The 21,007-nt window shown below is 47.4% G+C and overlaps 2 protein-coding genes across 3 annotated transcripts in view; one reads left to right on the top strand and one right to left on the bottom strand.

Moving 5' to 3' along the window:
- Positions 1-4,109, top strand: part of RMND5A (required for meiotic nuclear division 5 homolog A) — a 59,055-nt gene extending 54,946 nt beyond the window's left edge. The window contains exon 10 of the mRNA XM_047781583.1: positions 18-4,109. The gene's annotated coding sequence lies outside the window, so the exon portion shown is untranslated. The remainder of the gene's footprint in view (positions 1-17) is intronic.
- Positions 4,110-12,382: 8,273 nt separating this feature from the next.
- On the bottom strand, positions 12,383-20,540 carry CD8A (CD8 subunit alpha). Of its 2 annotated transcripts, XM_047781581.1 has the most exons (7): positions 20,188-20,540; positions 19,202-19,582; positions 18,730-19,092; positions 18,048-18,155; positions 17,762-17,872; positions 16,460-16,490; positions 12,383-13,729 (listed from the first exon to the last, which is right to left on the bottom strand). In XM_047781581.1, the coding sequence occupies exons 2-7, from the start codon at positions 19,248-19,250 to the stop codon at positions 13,678-13,680; spliced, it is 714 nt and encodes a 237-aa protein (XP_047637537.1). In that variant the 5' UTR covers positions 19,251-19,582; positions 20,188-20,540; the 3' UTR covers positions 12,383-13,677. The 2 variants fall into 2 exon arrangements, with proteins under 2 accessions (XP_047637537.1, XP_047637538.1); XM_047781582.1 differs by lacking the exon at positions 20,188-20,540 and having other exon boundaries at positions 17,762-17,869; positions 19,202-19,787.
- Positions 20,541-21,007: the final 467 nt, after the last annotated feature.

The raw sequence follows: 21,007 nt of genomic DNA, 5'->3' as shown, positions 1-21,007 counted from the left end.
GTTTTCCTTTGCTCCAGCTCTCGCCGAGAAGTCAGCAGACCTGCATCTGTGCTCTGCCTGTAGCCCCAGTGGGCTGCCCGTTAAAAAATTCCATCACAAATTTATTAGCAGGTCGGCGTGAGAAGGCTTCCACTAGAACAGAGTGGAAGCAGTACCGTTGTTTCTTTGCTTTTCTTGCCAAGAGGTGCTCGTTTTAAAAGTGTGTTCAATAAAACAAATTCCGAAGTTAGAATGTTCTTCAGTGGCTGTTTGCTCTCTTGGTCTTGGTGGCCCCTCTTCTCTGAAATCTGCCTTCAGGACTTGCTGTCTCCTGCATTTGTATATCACTACAGACACAGTGTTGTGTGTGCGCGTGTGTATATGTGCACCAGCATCAAACATTGTGTATCTGGAAGGGAAGAAGCATGTTCCAGTCCTAAGACGCAGTTTCCAGACTCATCGCTTTCAGTCCTTGAAGATAGAAGCTAGCGGATTTTCTGTAGTGCAGAATATGTTTATTGCCCTTTTTGTATTTGAATAATATACTGTTCAATGCCTCTTTTCTGCAAAGTGTATCATCTCATTGACTGTGAATCTGTATATTATTCTAATGGATACAGATAATGGTCTTTTCTCTTGTGAGGTACCTTCATGTAATGCACTGTCCAAAAACAGCCATGTGTACGAGTCTTTCTCTGTATCACGAACTGCATGGAAAAAGACTCCTGTGGACATAATTCTGACTTAAACCCATGAAGTTACTTCAGTTTGAGAAGCCTGTCTTATGGAAATCACCAAATACTTTACTACTCGATTTCATCTGACATGAAACTGAATATCAAATCCAGGAACCTTCCATGAGAAAATGAAGAAAGAAGAGTACACTGAAGCAAAGAGAAATGGGACACTTGGCATTTCAAACTGTGGACTGACTTGGTTTGCCGGGCAGGGAGATAACAGACTTGGTGCTAAGTCATTTGGAAACCATCTGCTCTGATGGACAGGCCTGGATGGTTTAGCCCGAGATATTGACCTGGGAGAGCGGGCGTCTTTTGGTGAAGGAGGGGGGACTGTTTGGTGGCGGTGTGTGATCAGGCCTCTGCTGAGGTTCCCGTGTGCCATGGGGCTTAGCTAGGGGGTGATGGGCCTGGCTCAGAGCGCTCACTCTGCCCCATCTCTGGCTTGGCTGCCCAGTGACTTCTGCCCCGTGATTCCCCTTTCCTGGTAGAATCCTCTCCCCACTAATTCACTGAAGAAAGAGAGCAGAGAAGCTCCTTGGACTCCAGAAGGAGAAGGTAGAAAATTCCAGGCAGCGCTCTGGTTGAGGATATAAGACCGGTTTATTATATATTTTTTCCTTTGTATTAAAACCCAGAGTGTGATCTTCCCCCCCCACCCACCTTTTTTCTTTTTTTTTTTTTTCATTAGGCCAGATTTAGTTTTAATCACAACTTGTTCTTACCTTTTCACCTCAAACACCTACACAACATTTAGGCTTTATGTAAGGTTCGAACAGTATAGACATTGCTCTAGACTGGTGGTAAATGCTTTTGGTGGCCAGACACTTCACATAGCTGGCTCGGGCCACCTTCAAGGACAGAAGCCTGAGAGAGCTCTGCTCTGTCCCTCTCCCGGTGTTGGGAATCCTGTTGACGGTTTTCTGTGCAGTTCATGAAACCTTAGAAAGAACATACTTTACCTGAAGCATTTGACTTTACAGCTTCCTTTGCCAGGTCTCTGTGGTCTCACTGGGCAAGGGTAGGGGTAGGGCCACCAATTTGAAACTCTACTGATGTGACAGTTTAACAGGCACATGTTATCTTGCGACCTTCTTTAAATGCATGAACTTCAGATTCACTGGTGACTGAATGTGAAGGAGACAGGTGGCTTTGAAGAGGCCAGACCTTAACCAAAGATGCTGAAATTCAGCATGCTGTCCTTTCTACCCTAGAAATACCTTTGCCGGTGGTGTTAGGACCGCATCAGTGCTGAGGCTGCAAGTCTGCAGTGTGGAAGGAGGCGTTGTGCCACACTCTGCCCTCTTGCAAAAGCTTGTGAGAGAGCAAAAGATTTATACAGTCGTAACTGTATGTTGAAAACAGAATTTCAGAGTGGTTCCTTAAATTTCCAGTTAGGAAACCATGTCCACTTATCAGCTGTGGACAAAGGCCAAGGGACTGCGCTTAAACCCATGAAACCGTATCAGATCCTTAGATTCTGACTTTAAGAGCATCTGTGCTTCCCAGTACAGTCTGAAGCACGGTGGCTAAGATTGTCTTTCAGTCTTTCTTCTCCTTTCTGTGATTGTCACAGATGATGCCATTTCTGTTGTTTTAGTGGTGATTATTTGACATTTCTAATCCATAAATGAACGGGTATTGGTGCCTCTTAATTTTTAAAATTTTGAAGAAAAGAGCCACCTCATCTTCATAGGGTGTGTATTTTGTGAGTGTATGAGCATTTAATTGAAACTAAGAAAGTTAATGAAGTCAATCTTTTGATTTTTTTTTTTTTTTCTGAAGCAGCTGATGTGTACAGAGACACTAAAACCCACACCACTTTATGTGGGGAACGAGGATCCTTTTTTCTCTCCAGGTAGTCCCGCGGGGTGTGCAGTTTAAGTTCAGTGTGTCTTACGCCGTGAGTTATTTCCGCCTCAGAGGCTTTAGCCTCTGGGACAGTAAATACTGCAGAAACCAAGAACTCTTGGTTTATCTGCACGAGACAAGCTGCTGGTAGACGTTAGCCCTCTGGTTTTCCAGCTCAACCTCTGATGAAGTAGATTGACCGTCAGGCTGGTCAGTCTGCTTAGTCAGTGACTCAGGTTCTTTTCAGGGAAGGCCTGGAGGCATGTTTGGTTCATTTCATCGCCAGAACGTGTAAGGTGAAAACACAAACCAAATACCTTTCATTACTTAACTCTACGTACATGACCTTCGGTAACACTAGAAGGCTGTGGTCTTGAGGGGATGTGAGCACACTTGCGTGATACACGGAAGGGATGGTGCTTCATAAGCCTGTCCGGCCGTGGCAGGTTTGGTTTAGCACAGTGGTGTTTACCTTGGGAAAGTACAAGCTTCATGAACTGTTCTTATTAAACTATAATTGAATAGATACCAAAAATAGAATGACAGATGTATTTTAATAGCAGATGAGGCAGATTAGTTTTAGGGTGAGTTTTTCCCACTGTCGATTTTACGTCACGACACAGGGAGAGAAACAAGTTCATTTTCAAAACATTTTCCTCTGCAGTTTTAAACTGTAGCAAGTGTCTGCTTCATTGACTTCCAAAGAGGCAGAAGCAGCTGGCATTGGCTTTGAGCACATGCTTCGTTTCATGTTATGGTTGATGACCTACACTCTTATTTTAACAGTCACTTACTATTCTCCAGCAAGGCAGATGGGGGGGTTCACTAGGACGTAGTGCCTGATCTTTGGGGAAGGGGTGGGAGTGAATGTACTGGGGATGGGAGGGAAGCAGGAGAAGAAAACGGCAGCGTGAGTGAGTGTGCATGGGTCTGAAATTCACCCTTTAACCCCCACCTGTGTCTAGCAAGGAACAGGTCTTTAATGTATTTTGCTCAAGACTGCAGTGTGCATGTATTTTTTTTCCCCATCCATGTTTTCTAAACTTAAAAGAATTCATCAAATCATCTTGTTCAGATGGCTCAGGATTGTATTTCTTTTGCTTACCCTGTGCTCTTGGGTTCTATAGTATTTCTATAATTATGTAACAATAGTGTTGCACTGTAATCTATCATATAGAGCTATATGTATGGAAAATTTTGATCAGTTTTTTAAGAAATGTACCCTGTTTGCAAAGGCACAATAAAAGTTGCATCTTATAGACTATAGGCAATAAAGCTAACAATAAACCTTATTTAACACAAACCATATTCACATTCTCTGTTCATTTGATCTTGAGAAAAATCTAGCATATCCAGTAGTTTCAGGGATTTCATTTTAACTTAAAAGGTTCTGATGTATTTAATTTATAAATTTCAGACTGATATAATAGAGTTTTGGAAAACTATAAGAAATGCTTTGTTAATGTGTGTATTCCTATGTAAAACACATGGCTTCTCCTGTGTATATTTTTAAAAATTAAAGAAATGCACATTTGAAAAGTGTTTTGTGGAACCCGTCTGTATAAATGTGACAGGTGCCAGAGGTATGAGGGGAGGGAATGTGGAGTTAAGAGAACGTGGCCGTCTGCATTTGCCAAGGGTCTGCATGTAAAGAAGGTAAGAAAATATCTGTCACCATCTCATCCTGTTCCTGTGTCACCAGTAGGATGAGAAGCAGAGGTAGGTGGGCACCGTCCCCAGATTTTAAGGGGGGGGGAGTTGGGTTAATGTTTACCGGTTCCCGCCCCTTATGCTCACCCTGAGGATGGCGGGGACTCTCTGACGAAGTGAATAGTGTGTGACTGGGAGGAGGGGCCCCCGAGACAGCTCTGCCCAGGCTGCTGGTGCAGTGGGGTGTGTATACTCAGCTCTGCCAAGGAGGAACGGGGGATGGGTTGTCTTATTCCACAACAAGCTAAGGTGGTAGAGACCAAGGATCCGTTTGTGCTGTTTTGGTATATTTTCAGAGAGATTCACTCTTACCGGAGGTTTTAGAATGTTTCCTACCCATGGGTCCTCACTGTGGGTCCCACTAGCCACATCTGGAGCCATTCGTCCAGGGGTTGTAGACGAGGCCTGGCATCACCGCTTATCCTTGCAGCATCTGGGGCTCTCCAGAATCACAGCGTGGTCTCTAGCCAGCATCAGCATCACCTGAGAGCTTGTGAGAAATGCAGACTCTTAGGCCTCTGAAGCAACACCTATGTGCTCCTGAGAAAACTGGCTTCCCTCCCAAGGAGCCTCTTGGATGCTTCCTTATTTTATGAAGTACCTTCCCTCTTAAATGTGGCAGATAAGGATCTCTCGGATACTGAACGGAATTTACCCCCAATGACTAAGTCCTGAGTCATCAAGAAAAGTTAAATTTAGTGTGCTTTGAACTCTGTTAGTGTACTTTTTTTTTTTAATCGGTGTATTTCTTTAGGCATCCAGGTAATTGAGGTTTGTTACATTTGCAGAGTGGCAAGATGCATTTTCCACCCAAAATGGGAAAAGATAGAAAACACGAAAGAAGTAAAATAATGGAATTCTGTAATGGCAAAATAAAGACTGAAAATGCACCTTCAAATAAACCGCTTGATGCCCCTTGCCCCCTAGTAGAGACTTGATGGTAAACAACATCCCAACAAATAGAAACAGCGCTTCGCAGATGGCATGCTTTCCTTTTTTTTCCTGGTATCCAGTAAGAATATTACCCTTTATGCACATAAAGTATCTAATTCTGAAACAAGTTTTACAAACCAATGCCTATGTGTTGTACTCTGATACTGATACTTTCGATTATTTGGTTCATGCTCATCAAGACAGTTGGTTTTATGACTTGCTGATGAGTTGAGATGAACAGTTTAAAAACAGCTTGCATTGGAATTCCTGTTGTGGCTCAGCAGTAACCAGCCTGATTAGTATCCGCAAGGATTCGGGTTCAGTCCCTGGCCTCACCCAGTGGATTAAAGGATCTGGTGTTGCCCTGAGCTGCAGTGTAGTTCGCAGATGTGGCTCATATTTTGCGTTGCTGAGGCTGTGGCTGTGGTGTAGGCCAGCAGCTGCAGCTCCGATCCACCTGGGAATTTCCGTATGCCAAGGGTACAGCCCTAAAAAAGCAAAAAACAAAACAAAAACTGTTTGCATTAAGGGACAGTGATAGAATAATCCATTCACAAAGCTATATTGGAATTTCTGTCAATATACACACGATAGAAAGGTTTTTTTTCTTTTTCCAAAAAACTTCTTGCCCCGAAGTGTTACACTCCTGTGCATCGTCTAGCAAATATAATAAAGCATAGGCTCCTGGGTGTGAGGGAATTTTGCCTGTGCAAAAAAGTGCAAAGTGCTTCATGCTAGTTAATAATTTAAGCATATGTGTGCATGATAAAAGCAAAAGGTATTTAACGTAGCAGGATATGCCCCCTTCAACCATTCATGGAATTTTTAAGTGCCAGGCACTGGGAAGGAGCAGGGTCCTGGCCTCCTGGACCTTATAGACTGTTGGTGGATACAGAAAAGTAAAAAATTACCAAAATTATAGTGAGGTTAATGCCCACCCGTGACCTAATTACTGGAGAGTGATGGGAGGGGAGGGGAAGGGGGAGATGCAAATGAATTGTGTTTTAAGACCACTCTGGCCACAATGGGATAAAAAGTGGTTGGGAGAGGGGACAGGCCAGTAGAGTAGGTAATTGAGAACTTTTAATTTTTATTGAGCCCTGAGTCCCACGGGTAGAGTGGTGAACAAGAGAGACTTTACACTCGGTGATCCCGTTGTGGCACAGCAGAAACGAATCCGCCTAATCACCATGAGGTTGCGGGTTCAATCCCTGGCATCGCTCGGTGGGTTAAGGATCTGGCATTGCCATGAGCTGTGGTGTAGGTTGCAGACATGGCTTGGATCCCGCTTTGCTGTGGCTGTGGCATAGGCTGGCGGCTGTAGCTCCAATTCAACCCCTAGCCTGGGAACATCCATATGCCACGGGTGTGGCCATAAAAAGTCAAAAAAAAAAAAAATCTACTCTCAGGGTGCTCTGAGGCAGGAATGTAATGAAAATACAGCAAGGTGAAGTTTTTTAGGCCACACACAGTACTTTTACGGAGACCCGCTGAGGTGTTCTTGTCTCTCAAGTGATGGTGCTCCTTGCTCTGGTTCTGAAAGGAGTTCCCACGTCTTTCCATTGTCTCCTTTTTCTAGGTGAGCTTCTGACCTCCTGCTCTCCACAGTTGGTCTCCTACACCATGTGGGTTGTGTGATACTCTGCCAATTTCCTGTCAGCGTTGGTCTTTTTATTCCATTTGAAGACTGCATTCAGCCACTGATCAAGGGCTGCCTTCAAACAAGGGACTTTGGTGTCATTTCCCCTCTAAAGCAAAAATGTACCTTAAAAGGATAACACCTTGTTTGTTGGCGTTCATGACTGTTTTGGGAGCTTTCCCCTTCTGAACATATTAGAGGTGCATTTTAGGTTTCCTTTCATTCTCAACACAAGACTGTGTTGCTTTTAGCTGTTTTACTTTTCGTCTTTTTTTCTTTTTAGGGCCGCACCTACAGCATATGGAGGTTCCCAGGTTAGGGGTTGAATTGGCACTGCAGCTGCCGACCTACACCACTGCCACAGCAACTCGGGGTCCAAGCTGAATCTGTGATCTACACCATAGTTCAGGGCAACACTGGATGCTTAACCCACTGAGCAAGGCCAGGGATCGAACCCAACTCCTCATGGATACTAGTTGGATTCATTAACCACTGAACCATGACGGGAAGTCTGCTTTTAGTTATTTTAGATGAGTGTGCTCATCAGCCCTACAGAGGAATCTCATAGCAATTTACTAAATTGCCTCGAGAGCTTTGAGAGGTGGTTCTAGAAATTGGGGCTGAGGACCCAGGTCTTTGCTAGTGTGTATTGGTTAGCTGCACGGGTGCAGTAGGCAGTCCAGGGGTTTGTGTGGAGGCTTCATGTCATCCGGGGACCCAGGCTTCTGTCATTCGGCTTCACATCCTGGACCTGTGGCCTCAGTTTTACCCCTGATCACGTTCTGTTCCAGGCAGGAAGGAGGAGGAAGGGGGGTGGAAAGAGCAAAAGCTTCCTGCTGAGTTAGCCCCTTCGAAGTCTTTACTAGCCACACTTGGCTACAAGGATGCCTGGGAAATGCAGTCTTTGGGCCAGGCACATTGCACCTGTCATAAAATCAAGGTTCCGTTGGGAAGCAAGAAGGGGAGAATGGCTGTTCGGACAGCAACTTGCAGCCTCTGCCACACTTATCTGTGCATCTCAGGCAGGAAACGGGTAAAATTTCATTCACAGAATGGAATGAAGTCATCAGCACCAGTAGTCAGTGCAGCCTTTCCCTTGCTCATCTCATCTCAGACAAATGAGTCAGCTGTCACTGAAATGTCTCCCGGAGCTGCATTTCTTGGCCCCTCGGCGTGGTATTCATGGTAGAAGCAGGAACCTCACTCTGACTTCAGAGACTGTTCTACTTTTGTTCTGGAACATTCTTCTTCCCATCTGTCGCATTTCAGAGCAGGTGGTGACCTTCGTTTTCTATCTGTGGCTGCATAGTTAAAAAAATAAATTTGGTTTTGAGGTGCTTATAGACTTTTAGAGAAATTTTTTTGGGCCACACCCGCAGCATCAGGAAGTTTTGGAGCCAGCAATCAAACCAGTGCCACAGCAGTGAATAGAGCCACAGCAGCGACAACACTAGGTCCTTAACCTGCTATGCCACCAAGAGAGGCTTTGGGCTGAGAGAATTTTTAGGTGCTCTACAGGCAGACCTTGTTTTATTGCGCTTGGCTTTATTGACCTTCATAGATACTGTGTTTTCTTTCTTTCTTTGTGTGTGTGTGTGTGTGTGTGTGTGTCTTTTTGCCATTTTCTTGGGCTGCTCCCTCGGCATGTGGAGGTTCCCAGGTTAGGGGTCTAATTGGAGCTGTAGCCACCAGCCTACGCCAGAGCCACAGCAACGCGGGATCCGAGCCGCGTCTGCAATCTTCACCACAGCTCACGGCAACGCCGGATCCTTAACCCACTGAGCAAGGCCAGGGATCATACCCGCAACCTCATGGTTCCTAGTCGGATTCGTTAACCACTGAGCCACGACGGGAACTCCGATACTGTGTTTTCTATAAATGGAAGGTTTGCGGCAACCATGCGTGGAGCAAAATCTATGGGTGCTATTTTTTTCCAACAGCATTTTTTCACTTTGTGTCTCTGTCACATTTTGGTCATTCTCATAATATTTCAAAGCTTTTTCATTATTATACTTGTTTTGGTGGTCTGTGAGCAGTAGCCTTTGATGTTATTGCTGCGACGTGCTGAAAGTGCAAGTGATGGTTAACATTTTTAGCAATAAAATTTTCAGGAGTTCCAGTTGTGGCTCAGCAGGTTAAGAACCTGACATAGTGTCCTTGAGGATGCAGGTTCAATCCCTGGCCTCTCTTAGTGTGTTAAGGATCCATTGTTTCCACAAGCTGCAGTGTAACTTGCAGATGCGGCTCAGATCTTGCATTGCCCTGGCTGTGGCTGTGGTGTGGGATGGCAGCTGCACCTCTGATTTGACCCCTACCTAGCCCAGGAATTTCCGTATGCCTCAGGTGTGGCCCTAAAAAAAATGTTTTTTAATTAAGCCATGTACATTTTTTAGACACGAAGCTATTGTACACATAGTAGACTTCAGTATAGCGTAAACATAAGTTTTATATGCACTGAGAAACCAGAAAATTTTCATGACTTGCTTTATTGTGGTGGTCTGGAACCAAATCCACAATATTTCTGAGGCCTGTATTTGCTTAACTTTAAGGTTAAAAACAGATTATAAAATATTCAATATAGCAGAGCTGTTAAGAATTTTATGCTGTGGATTGAGACCTGATCCCACCAGATTATAGTCGTATGATCTTGGGCAACTGATGGAAATGTCCTGTATGTGCCTGAGTTTACTCATCTGTAAAGTGGAATAACAGTTGGAATTTGCTGAAAAGAGACCAGTGATAAAGCACATGCCTTTCCTGCTCTGCTGGCCACATCCAATGGTTCCAAGGATGGTAAAGCTCTCTAGGACAGTGGATAAGCCCTACCTGAAACACGGGGTGGTGCCAGCCTCCAGAGACCTTCAGCTCACAGTGCAGAGGATGCATCTGTCTGGGACAGAGCTCTTGTGACATGTATCTGAGGGGCTGTGGTCCCCCGCACACTGGGGCTGAGACCCTAGGTATATGTAGCACGTGGATACATCAGGAATTGTTGCCATGTATCCTTTTTGGGAATAGAAACTGGAAGAATGAGAATGAGTGGCTGTACTCAGAATGTAATTGGTACTACATTAATTTTGAGAAATTCAGTGCAAGTTCATTTTTTCAACGTACATGTATTTGTTACTCTGAGGTGTTGAGAGGTCACTTGCTGGAAAACACACAGTTAATAAGTAGCAGAGCCAGGAAGCCGCTTTCCTAGCCACTGCACTTAACCTAATCTCAGGCCATGGTGGCCTCAGTCAGTTCCCTTTGGTGCAGAAGCACTGCTCAAGCCTACTTTTCAGAGTGGGTTAAGGAGGGCCTGCCCCTGAGTCTTGAATATCCTGTGCAGGGAGGATTTGCATGCAGACCCAGGGCAGGAGAGAGGGGCACCTTCTTGTTATAAAAAAAAAAATGGGGGGAGAATTCTCTCTGACCCAATAGTTGAAGAATCACAAGGGATTTCCATGCACAGGATGGGCTGTCTTACAAGCAGTTTAAAAGCTGGAGAAAGAAACAGCCAATTTATCTTTTTCCTTCCACAAGTAGGATATATTTTTGTTCAGTGAATGTATGTTGGTTAAATGAACCACACTGAGGCTGGATTCCAGCCAGCTGATAATCAAGTTTACTGCCTAATACAGAAGTTGTTTCTCTACTTCCTGTTTTTCAGGGTCCAAAAATGTATTGTGAGCCTCTTTCACACAGGAAAATTTAAAAATCAAACAAAAAACCTGCAGTGCTTGGATTTCCCATTGTGGCTCAGCAGGTTAAGAACCCAACCTAGTGTCCATGAGGATGTGGGTTCAGTCCCTGGCCTCACTCAGTGGGTCAAGTGTCTGGCGTTGCCACAAGTTGTGGTATAGGTCACAGAGGCAATGGGGATCTGGCGTAGCTGTGGCTGTGGTGAAGGCCAGCACTTGCAGCCCCGATTTGACCCCTAGCCCAGGAACTTCCATATGCAACAGGTGCAGACCTAAAAAAAGAAAAATAGAAAAAAAAAAAAAAGTGCTTCGGGCTAGGGACTGACAAGTAAAATTTTGCTGTTCGAACCTGAGGCCTCCAGCTTTGTGCTGTGGGCGCTCCTTCCGTCTGCATAGAACAAGAGGTTTGGAGGTCTGTGGTTTCTGGCAAGCCCTGAGCCTAGATTTGCAGCCCACCCCAGTGTGCCTTAAGCCTCATGGACCGCAGATAGGCTTTCTGTTTTCTTCCTGGTCTTGAGGGTCAGGCTGATGAATGTTTTTTCTCCCTATGTTGATAGTTTTAATCTCCAAATTATTATTTACCATTTTATTTGTGGTTAAGTGGAATCCTTTTGTATAGGGTATGAAAAAAATTTAACAATTCAACCCTCTAAACCTCCTCTGGAGCCTCCTGTGTGCTCTCCCCAGCTGCTCGCCACCTGAGCTGCAGGTTGGAGAGGAAATGCCCTTTTCCTGGCTTCACCCCTGACTCAGATTCTCTGAGACTGGTGCTTCACCATCCTCACAAGGAGAACCCTTGGCTGGATGCTTCTCCTCACCTTTTCCAGGGAACCCAGAGACAGCCCAGAGCTTGACACTGCTCCAAGCTGGACCTTGGTCCCTGGGATGTCACCCTCACCCACTGTTCTGTTTAGCTTCATAGGTTGGGGAGGAGGGGGCAAGAGCCAGATTCTGTAGCAAAGGAATTTCCTCAGGTTTCACGTCTGCTTTCCCACTCTTGGGATACAAGTCCCTCTTTTTTTTTTTTTTTTCTTTTTTTTAGGGCCGCACCTGCAGCATCTGGAAGTCCCCAGGCTAGGGGTCAAATCAGAGCTGCAGCTGCCGGCCTACACCATAGCCACAGCAATACTGGATCCTTGACCCACTGAGTGAGGCCAGGAATCAAACCCGAGTCCTCATGGATACACGTTGGGTTCCTTACTGCTGAGCAATGGAACTCCCACATTTTCCTCTTGACTTTTGTTCTCTAAAAGTATATATATATATATTTTAAGTGCTGTACCCAAGGCTTACGGAAGTTCCCAAGCTGGGGATCAAACCCACCCCAGCACAGAGACACACCAGATCCTTAACCTGCTGGGCTACAGGGGGAACTCCTCTAAAAGTAGATAGTTTCTAGCAATTAAAGTTGTCATGGAAGGCAGTTTCTGGAGGGCAGGGAAAGTTCTATTTCTGACCTGAGGCTGGCTCTCTGAGTGTTCATGGTAAGGCTTGGTGCTGTACGTAAGCCTAACGATTACCACACTGTTCAGTATGTATATTTTTCCTGAACAACAAAATGAAGATTTTGTGATTTACGCTGAGCTGAGTATCAGCTCATCTGTTACCAAGAAAGAAAAGGAAAGGAACATGATACAGGAAGAGACAAATCGGTTTTGATTGATGAGAAAATGGGGAGTCCAAGGTGAAAGGCGGCAGTGACCTGGTGATTTTAGGTATTTATCCTAAAAATGTGTGCAGTCTTTTAGAAGTATTTGTTATTATTGTAGTGGAAAATTGGAAACAATCAAATGTTGAGTCATAGTTATGGCGCAACCAAAAATGGAATGCGATCTTGCCATTAAAAATATAGCAGAAATGTTTATTAAAACTACTTCTAAAAGCATAGTACAATTCCATTTTTAAAAAGTATACATTTTATATATGTGCATAGAAAATAATCAGGAAGAATGTACACCATAATATTAACAATGAGTTATACCAGAAGTAAAGAATTATGGGTGATTCTTATTATTTAGTTTTTTCTTCCAGCGAGCACGCATTTCTTGTACAACATGGTTAAGAGAGGAAATGCGCGTAGAGGGCAGCAGTCTGGGCTCCTAGCCTCCTCATCAGAGTCTGCCCCATATCCACAGCTGCTGGTCCAGGGGAGGCCAGCTACTCGGTCATAATTCTGCGTTTACAAACCATAAGAAACCATCAATGATCTGAGGAGCACGTTCAAATATCAGATCTCACATTTAGAGAGGGCCGACCTCCGTTCGACATTCGCGATGCTCAAATCATATTTGCAAAGGGCGGCTTCCCCTCTTTCATGGGTCCTCTGGGAGAGCCACTGTGTCTCCACTTAGGGATTTTTTGCATTGGATTTCCTTTAGAGGTCATGTTGTTCACTTTCCAGGATTCAGTTCAGCCGTTCCACTCTATTTGAGGAATTCCTGTTATCTATATAACTTCATGCTGGATTATTAAAAAAAATATATCTGATCCTGTTCAACTGCACCGTAGAACTCTGTCACGTTCCCTTGACTTACTGCATTGCCTCCCCGGAGCTCTGGGCACAGTGCAGAGTCTATCACAGGTGCCCAAGCAAATCTTGTTTCCTTGAGGTGGGAGACACAGCTCCCCAGCTGAGACAGAGTCCCCTGGAAGAGAGGCCCAAATGCTGTGGAGGATGAGCCTGGAGCCTTGCTGGGGCTCTGATCCAGCCACTCCCCAGCCATCTCTGGGCCTCAGCCTCACTCCTTTGTAAAATGGGGGGCAGGGGGAGAGGTTTGGGCTGAGTGGGTGCCGAGGGCCTCCCCACCCCCCACCAGCTCTCACAGCCTGGTTCTGAGAACACAGCTTGTGGTAGCTCTGGCCTGCCCACCCTTCACCGTCGTGTGTGTGAACACAACGGTGTTCGAACCCCTGCGGTGTACCAAAGACGTGATAGAGTCTCGTTTTGTGTCAATTAAAGTAAACACCTAAAGAAAAAGTCACCCTTCCCACCCCACCCCCATGGAAATAATAATAATGAGAAGAATACTTAAGGAAGGAAGGAAGGCTGGGGAAACGGAAAGGAAAGGACCCTTGCTCTCCTGCCCGGAGAGGTCTCAGTTTGAGGTCTTGTAGTGGCTGCTTCGTGGGGCATGTTGCCATGTTAGACGAATCTCTCTGAAGGGCTGGCCTTGCCTCCCTGTCTGACCATGGGCCTGGAAGAGAGGCGACCGTCATTGCAGCAAGAGCCCCTGCAGTGCGATGCATGTCCACCCCGCCCTAACCCCAGCCTCCCAGCTTGCATGGGCTCCAAGGATGGGTTCCTGGGGCACCAGCATGGGACTGGGTGAATGACCTCAGCAACATGCCCTTGGCTGTGCCATCTTTTTTTTTTTTCTTTTTAGAGCCGCACCTGGAGCATATGGAAGTTCCCAGGCTAGGGGTCAAATTCAGTTGCCTGCACACGCCAGAGCCACAGCAATACAGGATCAGAGCCATGTCTGCAACCTACACCACAGCTCACGACAATGCTGGATCCTTAACCCACTGAACGAGGCCAGGGATCGAACCCAAATTCTTGTGGATGCAAGTTGGGTTCATAACCTGCTGAGCCACAGCTGGAACTCCAGTGTGCCATCTTATTTCACCCTCATGGCAACCCAAATGGTAGCCACTGGCGAGGTTAGAGAACATGCCCAAGGTCATATAACTAGGAGGTGGTGGAACCAGGATCTGGACCTGGTTAATCTAGCTTCTTGGAGTCTTTGTCAAGGTCTCCATGGAGGTGAGAGAAGCTCAAAGCCTTCTGCTGACCTGATTCTCAGCCCTCGGGAGGCTCACAGTCATGGGGAGGATGTGAACGAACTACCACCATCAGCCAAGCAGAGCTACTTTGCTTAAGAGTCCCTTTGACAACCCAAATTTGATATCACACTAAAAATGTGTTAATTCAGGACTAGGCTAACACCTCTTAAATGGGCTGATTCATTGTGAGTGTCATGTCTACACATGCCACCCTCTAAAACCTCTTTGTTGAAGCTGAACAGCCCTGGATCATCACTGAGTACATTAACTCAGGTGGGCTAATTCCTCTAATTTTTAATCTGCAGAGCTTTGTATTTCAGGGGAGGGTTTTAGTCTCGGTTATTCATTTCAAAGTCAGGATTGTCAGAAAAGATAAAGAAAAGGGACACTTCTCCAGAAGCCCCAACTATACTCCAGATACTGAAGTTGCTAAAAATCCTTCTCTGCTTTTAAAGAGTCTTTATCTCTGGGAGTTCCTGGTGGTGCAGTGGGTTAAAGACCCAGCATCGTCACTGCAGAAGCTTGGGTTGCTGCTGCGGTGTGAGTTTAATCCCTGGCCTGGGGAATTTCCACAGACCACCAGCTCAGCCAAAAAAAAATAAATAAAAATAAATAAATAAATAAATAAATAAATAAAATAGGAATAGTCTTTATTCCTTTGATATATCATCTCTAGCATATGCACTGGAAATTCTTACATTTTCACTGTTTAAAAATAATGATGTATGAGACACTGAACTTGGGTTCCCACAGAGGACTCTCAGGGATTGTGAAATGCAAACCCCAGGGATGGAACTTTAAATATTTTCATCTACTGAAAGGAACAGATGAATACAGTTGATTCTCCTTCACCCGCTCCTGCCCCAGTCCCCGACCACAGGAAGGAACCCAGGGTTTGGATAGAAGTTGCAGCTCTGTAGGTTGCTAGCAGTATGGCCTTGGACTAGTCACTAAATGTCCTAGACCTCAGTTTCCTCATCTGTAAAATGATGGTCACAATAACTGCTTTACAGTTTGCAAGTAATTGGTACACTTTAGATTTCATCAAATGGCTATTATTATTATTGATAACTGGAGTGTAATCGTGTCTTGCCACCTTGGGTAGGTTTCCTGATTTCTGAGCCAGTGAGCTGTGAGATGGCACCATGATCTCTCCCCCATGGGGTTTTTCAAGGATAAGCAAGATCCTGAGTAACTCCCATCACAGTGCTAGGCTGGCTAGGGTGGGGGTGGGGATGGTTGTCGTTAGGCGTTAGTGCAGGGCTGCCTCTGTCTGAGCTCCAAGGAGAGAGGAGACTGAGGACTGTCTTCCAGATCCTGTTTTTATTGTTTGTTTCCTGACCATTTCTGCATGATCATGGGCTGGAATCAGATGGAAAAAGTCACTTGAACTTGCCAGAGAGCTAAGCGCCCCTACCTCTGGTCCTCCTGTCTTCCACTCCAGTCCTTGGCAGCGAGTCAAGGCCCTGAACTGCCACAAGGAAATTAGGCATTGAGGCCATTATTTCTTTGGTTCAGGTGATAAAGTTGGTTGCCTCTCTCTCTCTCAAAAAAAAAAAAAAAAGCCAGACCGAGAAAATTTTCTTAAGAAAACAATAGGAGTGCCCGTTATGGTGCAGTGACAACGATTCTGACTAGTGTCCAAGAGGATTCGGGTTCAATCCCTGGCCTTGCTCAGTGGGTTAAGGATCTGGCATTGCTGTGGCTATGGTGTAGGCCAGCGGCTACAGCTCCGAATTGACCCTAGCCTGGGAACGTCCATATGCCGCGGGTGCGGGTGCAGCCCTAAGACAACAACAGCAAAACCCAGCTGGAAGAGACCAGATAAAGAGACCTCAGATCTTTTGAGGAGCTAGGATGAATTGGGAAAATTCTTCAGATGGGTTTTCTGGCCCTAGGCCAAATAAGACAACTTTTCCTAAAGTCACCCTGCTTCTCCCGTTCAGCCTAACCTGGGCCTCCATTTTCTCCTCAGAGGCAGCCTTCTGCTTCTCCCTCAGGCGTCATGCTGACCCCCTGGCCCAGACTCCACTGCCATAGCCACTCTCTGGGGAAGGTTCCCACCATCTGCTGCCTGGGAAGCCAGGACCTTTGTCCAAGGCTGCCTGGATGAGCAGGCCCAGGGGTTATTGGAGACTCACCTGGGACATTTGCAGACACGTCTTCTGTTCCCTGGATAAGGAGAAAGAAGAAGTAAATGGACTGCCTCACCATGGCCAATAGTCCCCAACATACTTTCTCTTTCACTTTACCTATTTATGTTATTTTTTTTTAGGGCTGCACCTGCAGTGTATGGAGGTTTCCTGGCCAGGGATCAATTCCCAGGCTTGTGGCAATGCAGGATCTTAACCCAGTGAGCGAGGCCAGGGGTCACACCCTCATCCTCATGGAACTAGTCAGGTTCTTAACCCACTGAGCCACAATGGGGACTCCTTCCTATTTATTTAGGATTATAACTCTTTTTCCCCCCTGGTGAAGCTGTGACTCTTTTATTTAAAGCAAACAATAACTACATTGACATTATAAAAAAAGATTTATCATAATAAGGTAAGCCTGTAAAATGACATTAGTGCATGGTAATGATTGACACAGTAAAGAAGATTATATTACAAAGAAATAGCTACAGAAGTTCTCAGCAAAAACCAGTCTGACTAGTATCTGTGAAGATGCAGGTTCCATCCCTGGCCTGCCTTAGTGAGTTAAGGATCCAGCATTGTGGTGGCTGTGGTGTAGGCCGGCAGCTACATCTCCCATTCAACCCCTAGCCTGGGAACCTTCATAGGTGAGGGTGCAACCTTAAAAAGACTAAATAAATAAATAATAAATGATAAAAATGAAGTACAGTCAATGTACACTACTACGTCAGTTTCAGGTGTACAGCAAAGTGATTTAAATTTTCGCATCAATTTTAAAAACTTTGCAAATAAAGATGTGAGTGAGCAGTGGCTTAGTACAGACACCTGTGTGGAATCCAAAGCGGGGTGAGGGTGGGGCTCTCGGGAAAGGGAGGAATGATAAACCACTGCCTGTCTTGATTTTGACCCAGCTCTCCTGGGCACCGGTCCCACAGCGACCCTCTCTTTCCTTCCCCCGTCCCCGGGCCCGAATGTTGGTAATAAACCCAGACCTGTGCGCTAGATGCGGGTTTTGCCCATGGAACACCCCACCCCCCGCAGCTGTCGCTCCTGGACTAGGGCTCTGTCTTTCTAAAAGCCTAGAGGAGAGTGGAAGGAGCAGCGCGAAAAGGTTTTCCCGCGTTCTCTGAGGAGGAAGAAAGAAAAAAAAAAAAAAAAGAAAAAGAAAAAGGCCAGGTCCTGCCCTGCAGTGCAGCTCAGAGTCCCAGAAATCCCAAGCCCAACTCCCCATAAGGGCGGTCCTGAACAAACCGCGCAAAGAGCGGGAGTCGGGCAGACCCTCCCCGCCACGGATTCCCTAGGACTCACGGCGGTGGCAGATGACGGTGATGACCAGTGACAGGAGAAGGATGCCGGAGGTCCCAGCCAGGGGCGCCCAGATGTACACATCACAGGCGAAGTCCAACTTCCTCGGGTCTACTGACGACACAGAAGAAGCCAACATTGAGGAGGGGGCCGGGATCCCCTACCCCACCCCGCCCGCGCAGGCACGTCCTTCTCCCGCTCTCGGTTTCCCCACCGCTTCGGCTGCCCTGGGCTGTTCCGCCAGGATCAGGGTAGCCCCTGGCTAGGGCTATTCCCGCGCCCGCCTCACCTGCGCTGCCCGAGGGCCGGCACACCTCTGGGGCCACAGACACGGCGTGCGACGCTTTGGTGGGAGTCCGCTTGGGTGGTGGCGTCGTCGGCGTCTTGGTGGGCTTTGCTGCGGGAGCAACAGTGGTTGGAGGCAGGATTGAGGCGGTGCGCGCGAACCCTTCCTACCGCTGCGCGCGCCTTTGCCCAGCCGGCACCTCTTCCAGATTTTCCAGGGAAAGAGCCGTAGACCGCCGCCCGCGCGAGCTCTGCGCTCAGGGCTGGGAAGGTGGGGTGAGACCTGCTCTGCGAAGCGCACCCGGCGCCTCAGACGCGAACGCAGGAGCCCGCTCCCCTCCGCCCAGCCTTTCTCCAAAGCCCCACCAGAAACTCGTGGGCTTGGGGTGATACCTGCATTTTACTGACAAGCAAAGGGAGACTTAGAAAATTTAAATAACTTGTCCAGGATCACACAAGCACCCGAACTCGAGCCCAGATCACGAGGACCTAAAAAGCCATCTTCGGTTCCTACCCAGCTTCACCCTAGCTTCAATTTCCTCGTCTGTGAAATGGGAACAATATCTTAGTTGCCCCCAGGGGCGCTAAGAAGCTGGAAAGCCGACCGTTCGAGTGAAAAACGGACTCAGACGTAAGCCCCTAACCCCACATTAGAGAGGTGCCGTGCCTGTAGGCAGTTCCCGGACCTGGCAAGAAGACGGACATGAAGTTGCTGAAATACAAAACCGAGTTGCTCAGGAACGAGCAGAAATAGTAGCCTTGGTCCTCCTCGCGGAAGCGGTGCAGGATGAGGTAGAAGTTGTCATTGGCCTTGTAACCAGAGATGTAACGAGTGTCCAGCCCCTCGGCTGTCTTATTCCGGGTTTTGGAGAGGTACATGAGGAAGATGGGCTTGGAGGCAGCCCCCGGCTTCTGGTAGAGCCAGGAACAGCTTGTCAGTGTGTTGGAGTGCATCACCTCGCAGCGGAGCTTCACAGTCTCTCCCAGGCTAGCCTGCACCATCTCCGGCGACGTCCGGAACAAGCTCGACCCGAGGACCTTGGCGGGATCTGCGGGGGGGAGGTGGGGTGGGCGGGGGAGCAAGCAGCGAGGCTGAGCCTGGAGCCCTGCGCCCCCCACCAGCCCCTCCCCTGCCCCCATCGAGGGTCGCAAACTCACGGAGCTGCAGGACCAGCGGCAGGAGCAGAGCGGTCACCAGCGAGGCCATGGCGCGCTCCCCGCGGCGCGGCTCCGCTGGAAGCTCGAAGCCCGAAGGCGCGCAAGAGCTAGTAGGACGTCGACGGGGGAAGTTGCGCCCTTCGGCCGGCCACCGAGCCCGGTTTCTCGGTTTCTCGTTCGGAGGATGTGATGTCACCTCAAGCCTTGCTGATATGAGAGTCGCCCTCCTATTCGTCGTTGTCACCTTTCAGCCCAGAGAGGGGGCTGGGGTCGGTGAATGGGGACCGTCGAAGCAGCCTTGCCGGGAAGCTGGGGACGGTGGAGGACTGTGGGTTTGAGGACCAGGAAAAGGGCTTGGAAATGCCCTTCGGAATAGCTCTCCTATGGGTGTGACAGAGATGGAGGACAGAGATGAGAGACTGAAAGAAGTGAGGGAGAGTGAGCAGGAAAGGAGAGAGAAGTGTCCCTTTCCTTTGCCCTCACCCGAATTGGCCCTAGCGCGGACACCTTTGGGACCTTGGGTCTACAAACCCGGCCCTGAGGGCTGAGAAGAAGAGTTAGTGACTCGCTCACTTCTCGGGGACTGGGGCAGGGAAGTCCGGGGTGCTCACGGAGGGAGGACCTTCTCCCTTCTACAGAAGGGCAACTTCCACCAGGCAGCAGCCACTCAAGCCTTACACCTAGCTTGCAGTTTTCTGCTGCCCACACCCTTCAGGCTGTTCCCCAGCAGCTGAGCCCCTTCACACAGCCTCCTTCCATCCTGAGGCCACTGCAGCAGCCTCTACACCTGTCCCTCTCCTGGCCAACCCCCTAGCCACCCTGCTGTGAACATTATTTTCCTAAAGGGGATCTGATGGGTTCACTCCCTCAGCCACTCATGACCTTCAGGACTGCTTGGAAGCTCAACCCTGGCTTGTTTCAGAGCCTTTGGGTGCTGGTTCCTCCCAGCTTCTGCCCAGTTCCCTGCCCTGGTCTTTCCCATTTACCCATGACAGCGTTTGAGATGATCCAAACTCTGGGCTCCTCTTGCTTTTGTTGTACCGTCTGTTCTGTTTGAGCCCCAGGACCAGTTCCTTCACTGTGGGCCTTTGACCTTGTTCCTCTGTATCCCTAGCTTGGGTGGACACAGTTCTCCTGGTCCCACCCTGGCACACATGTGACCCCTTCCTTGTTGTCTGACACCATCCTGAAATCTTCCACCCCATAGCGGGTGCCCTTCTCTCATTTCTTCTGGGTCTTCCCTCTTTGAATCCCACAGTGGGCACACCTCACGCTGCTGGGACTTGATTCTAGAGACACGCCACCTGGCATTATCTGCTCCACGTGCCTGCCCCAGTTCTGCCCCACAAGGACTGTGTCCCAGACACCCCCCAGATGCCACATGTCACAAACACAGCTTGGGCTGAGCTCTGTATGCAGAACAGCACCACCCTTGTGGGATCCAAACTTCAGTGTTGGATGGGCTTTGGGTTTTTGGTTTTGTTTTTTTTTTTTCACTTTGACTTCAATGCCCTGCCCCACCCTACCCACCCGAAGTGTCTAAGTTGCTTACTTTAATTTAACATGGGCCATTTAACATTTTATATTTAGAATTTTTTTATTTTAATTTTTTAATGGCTACACCATGACATGTAGAAATTTCCAGACCAGGGATTGAACCTTTGCCATTGCTGTGACCCAAGCCACAGTAGTGACAATGCCAGATCCTTTAACTCCTAGGCCACCAGGGAACTTCTAGAAATGTTTTTTAAAGTATGTTTTAAGTTACATAAGCTATGTATTCTGAAGAACTTCAGACAATACAAA

The sequence above is a fragment of the Phacochoerus africanus genome, chromosome 5 (genome assembly GCF_016906955.1).
Source record: "Phacochoerus africanus isolate WHEZ1 chromosome 5, ROS_Pafr_v1, whole genome shotgun sequence".
In the NCBI taxonomy this organism is placed as follows: Eukaryota; Metazoa; Chordata; class Mammalia; order Artiodactyla; family Suidae; genus Phacochoerus; species Phacochoerus africanus.
Note: the sequence above shows the minus strand (reverse complement) of the source record. Positions and strands in the feature narration are given on the sequence as shown.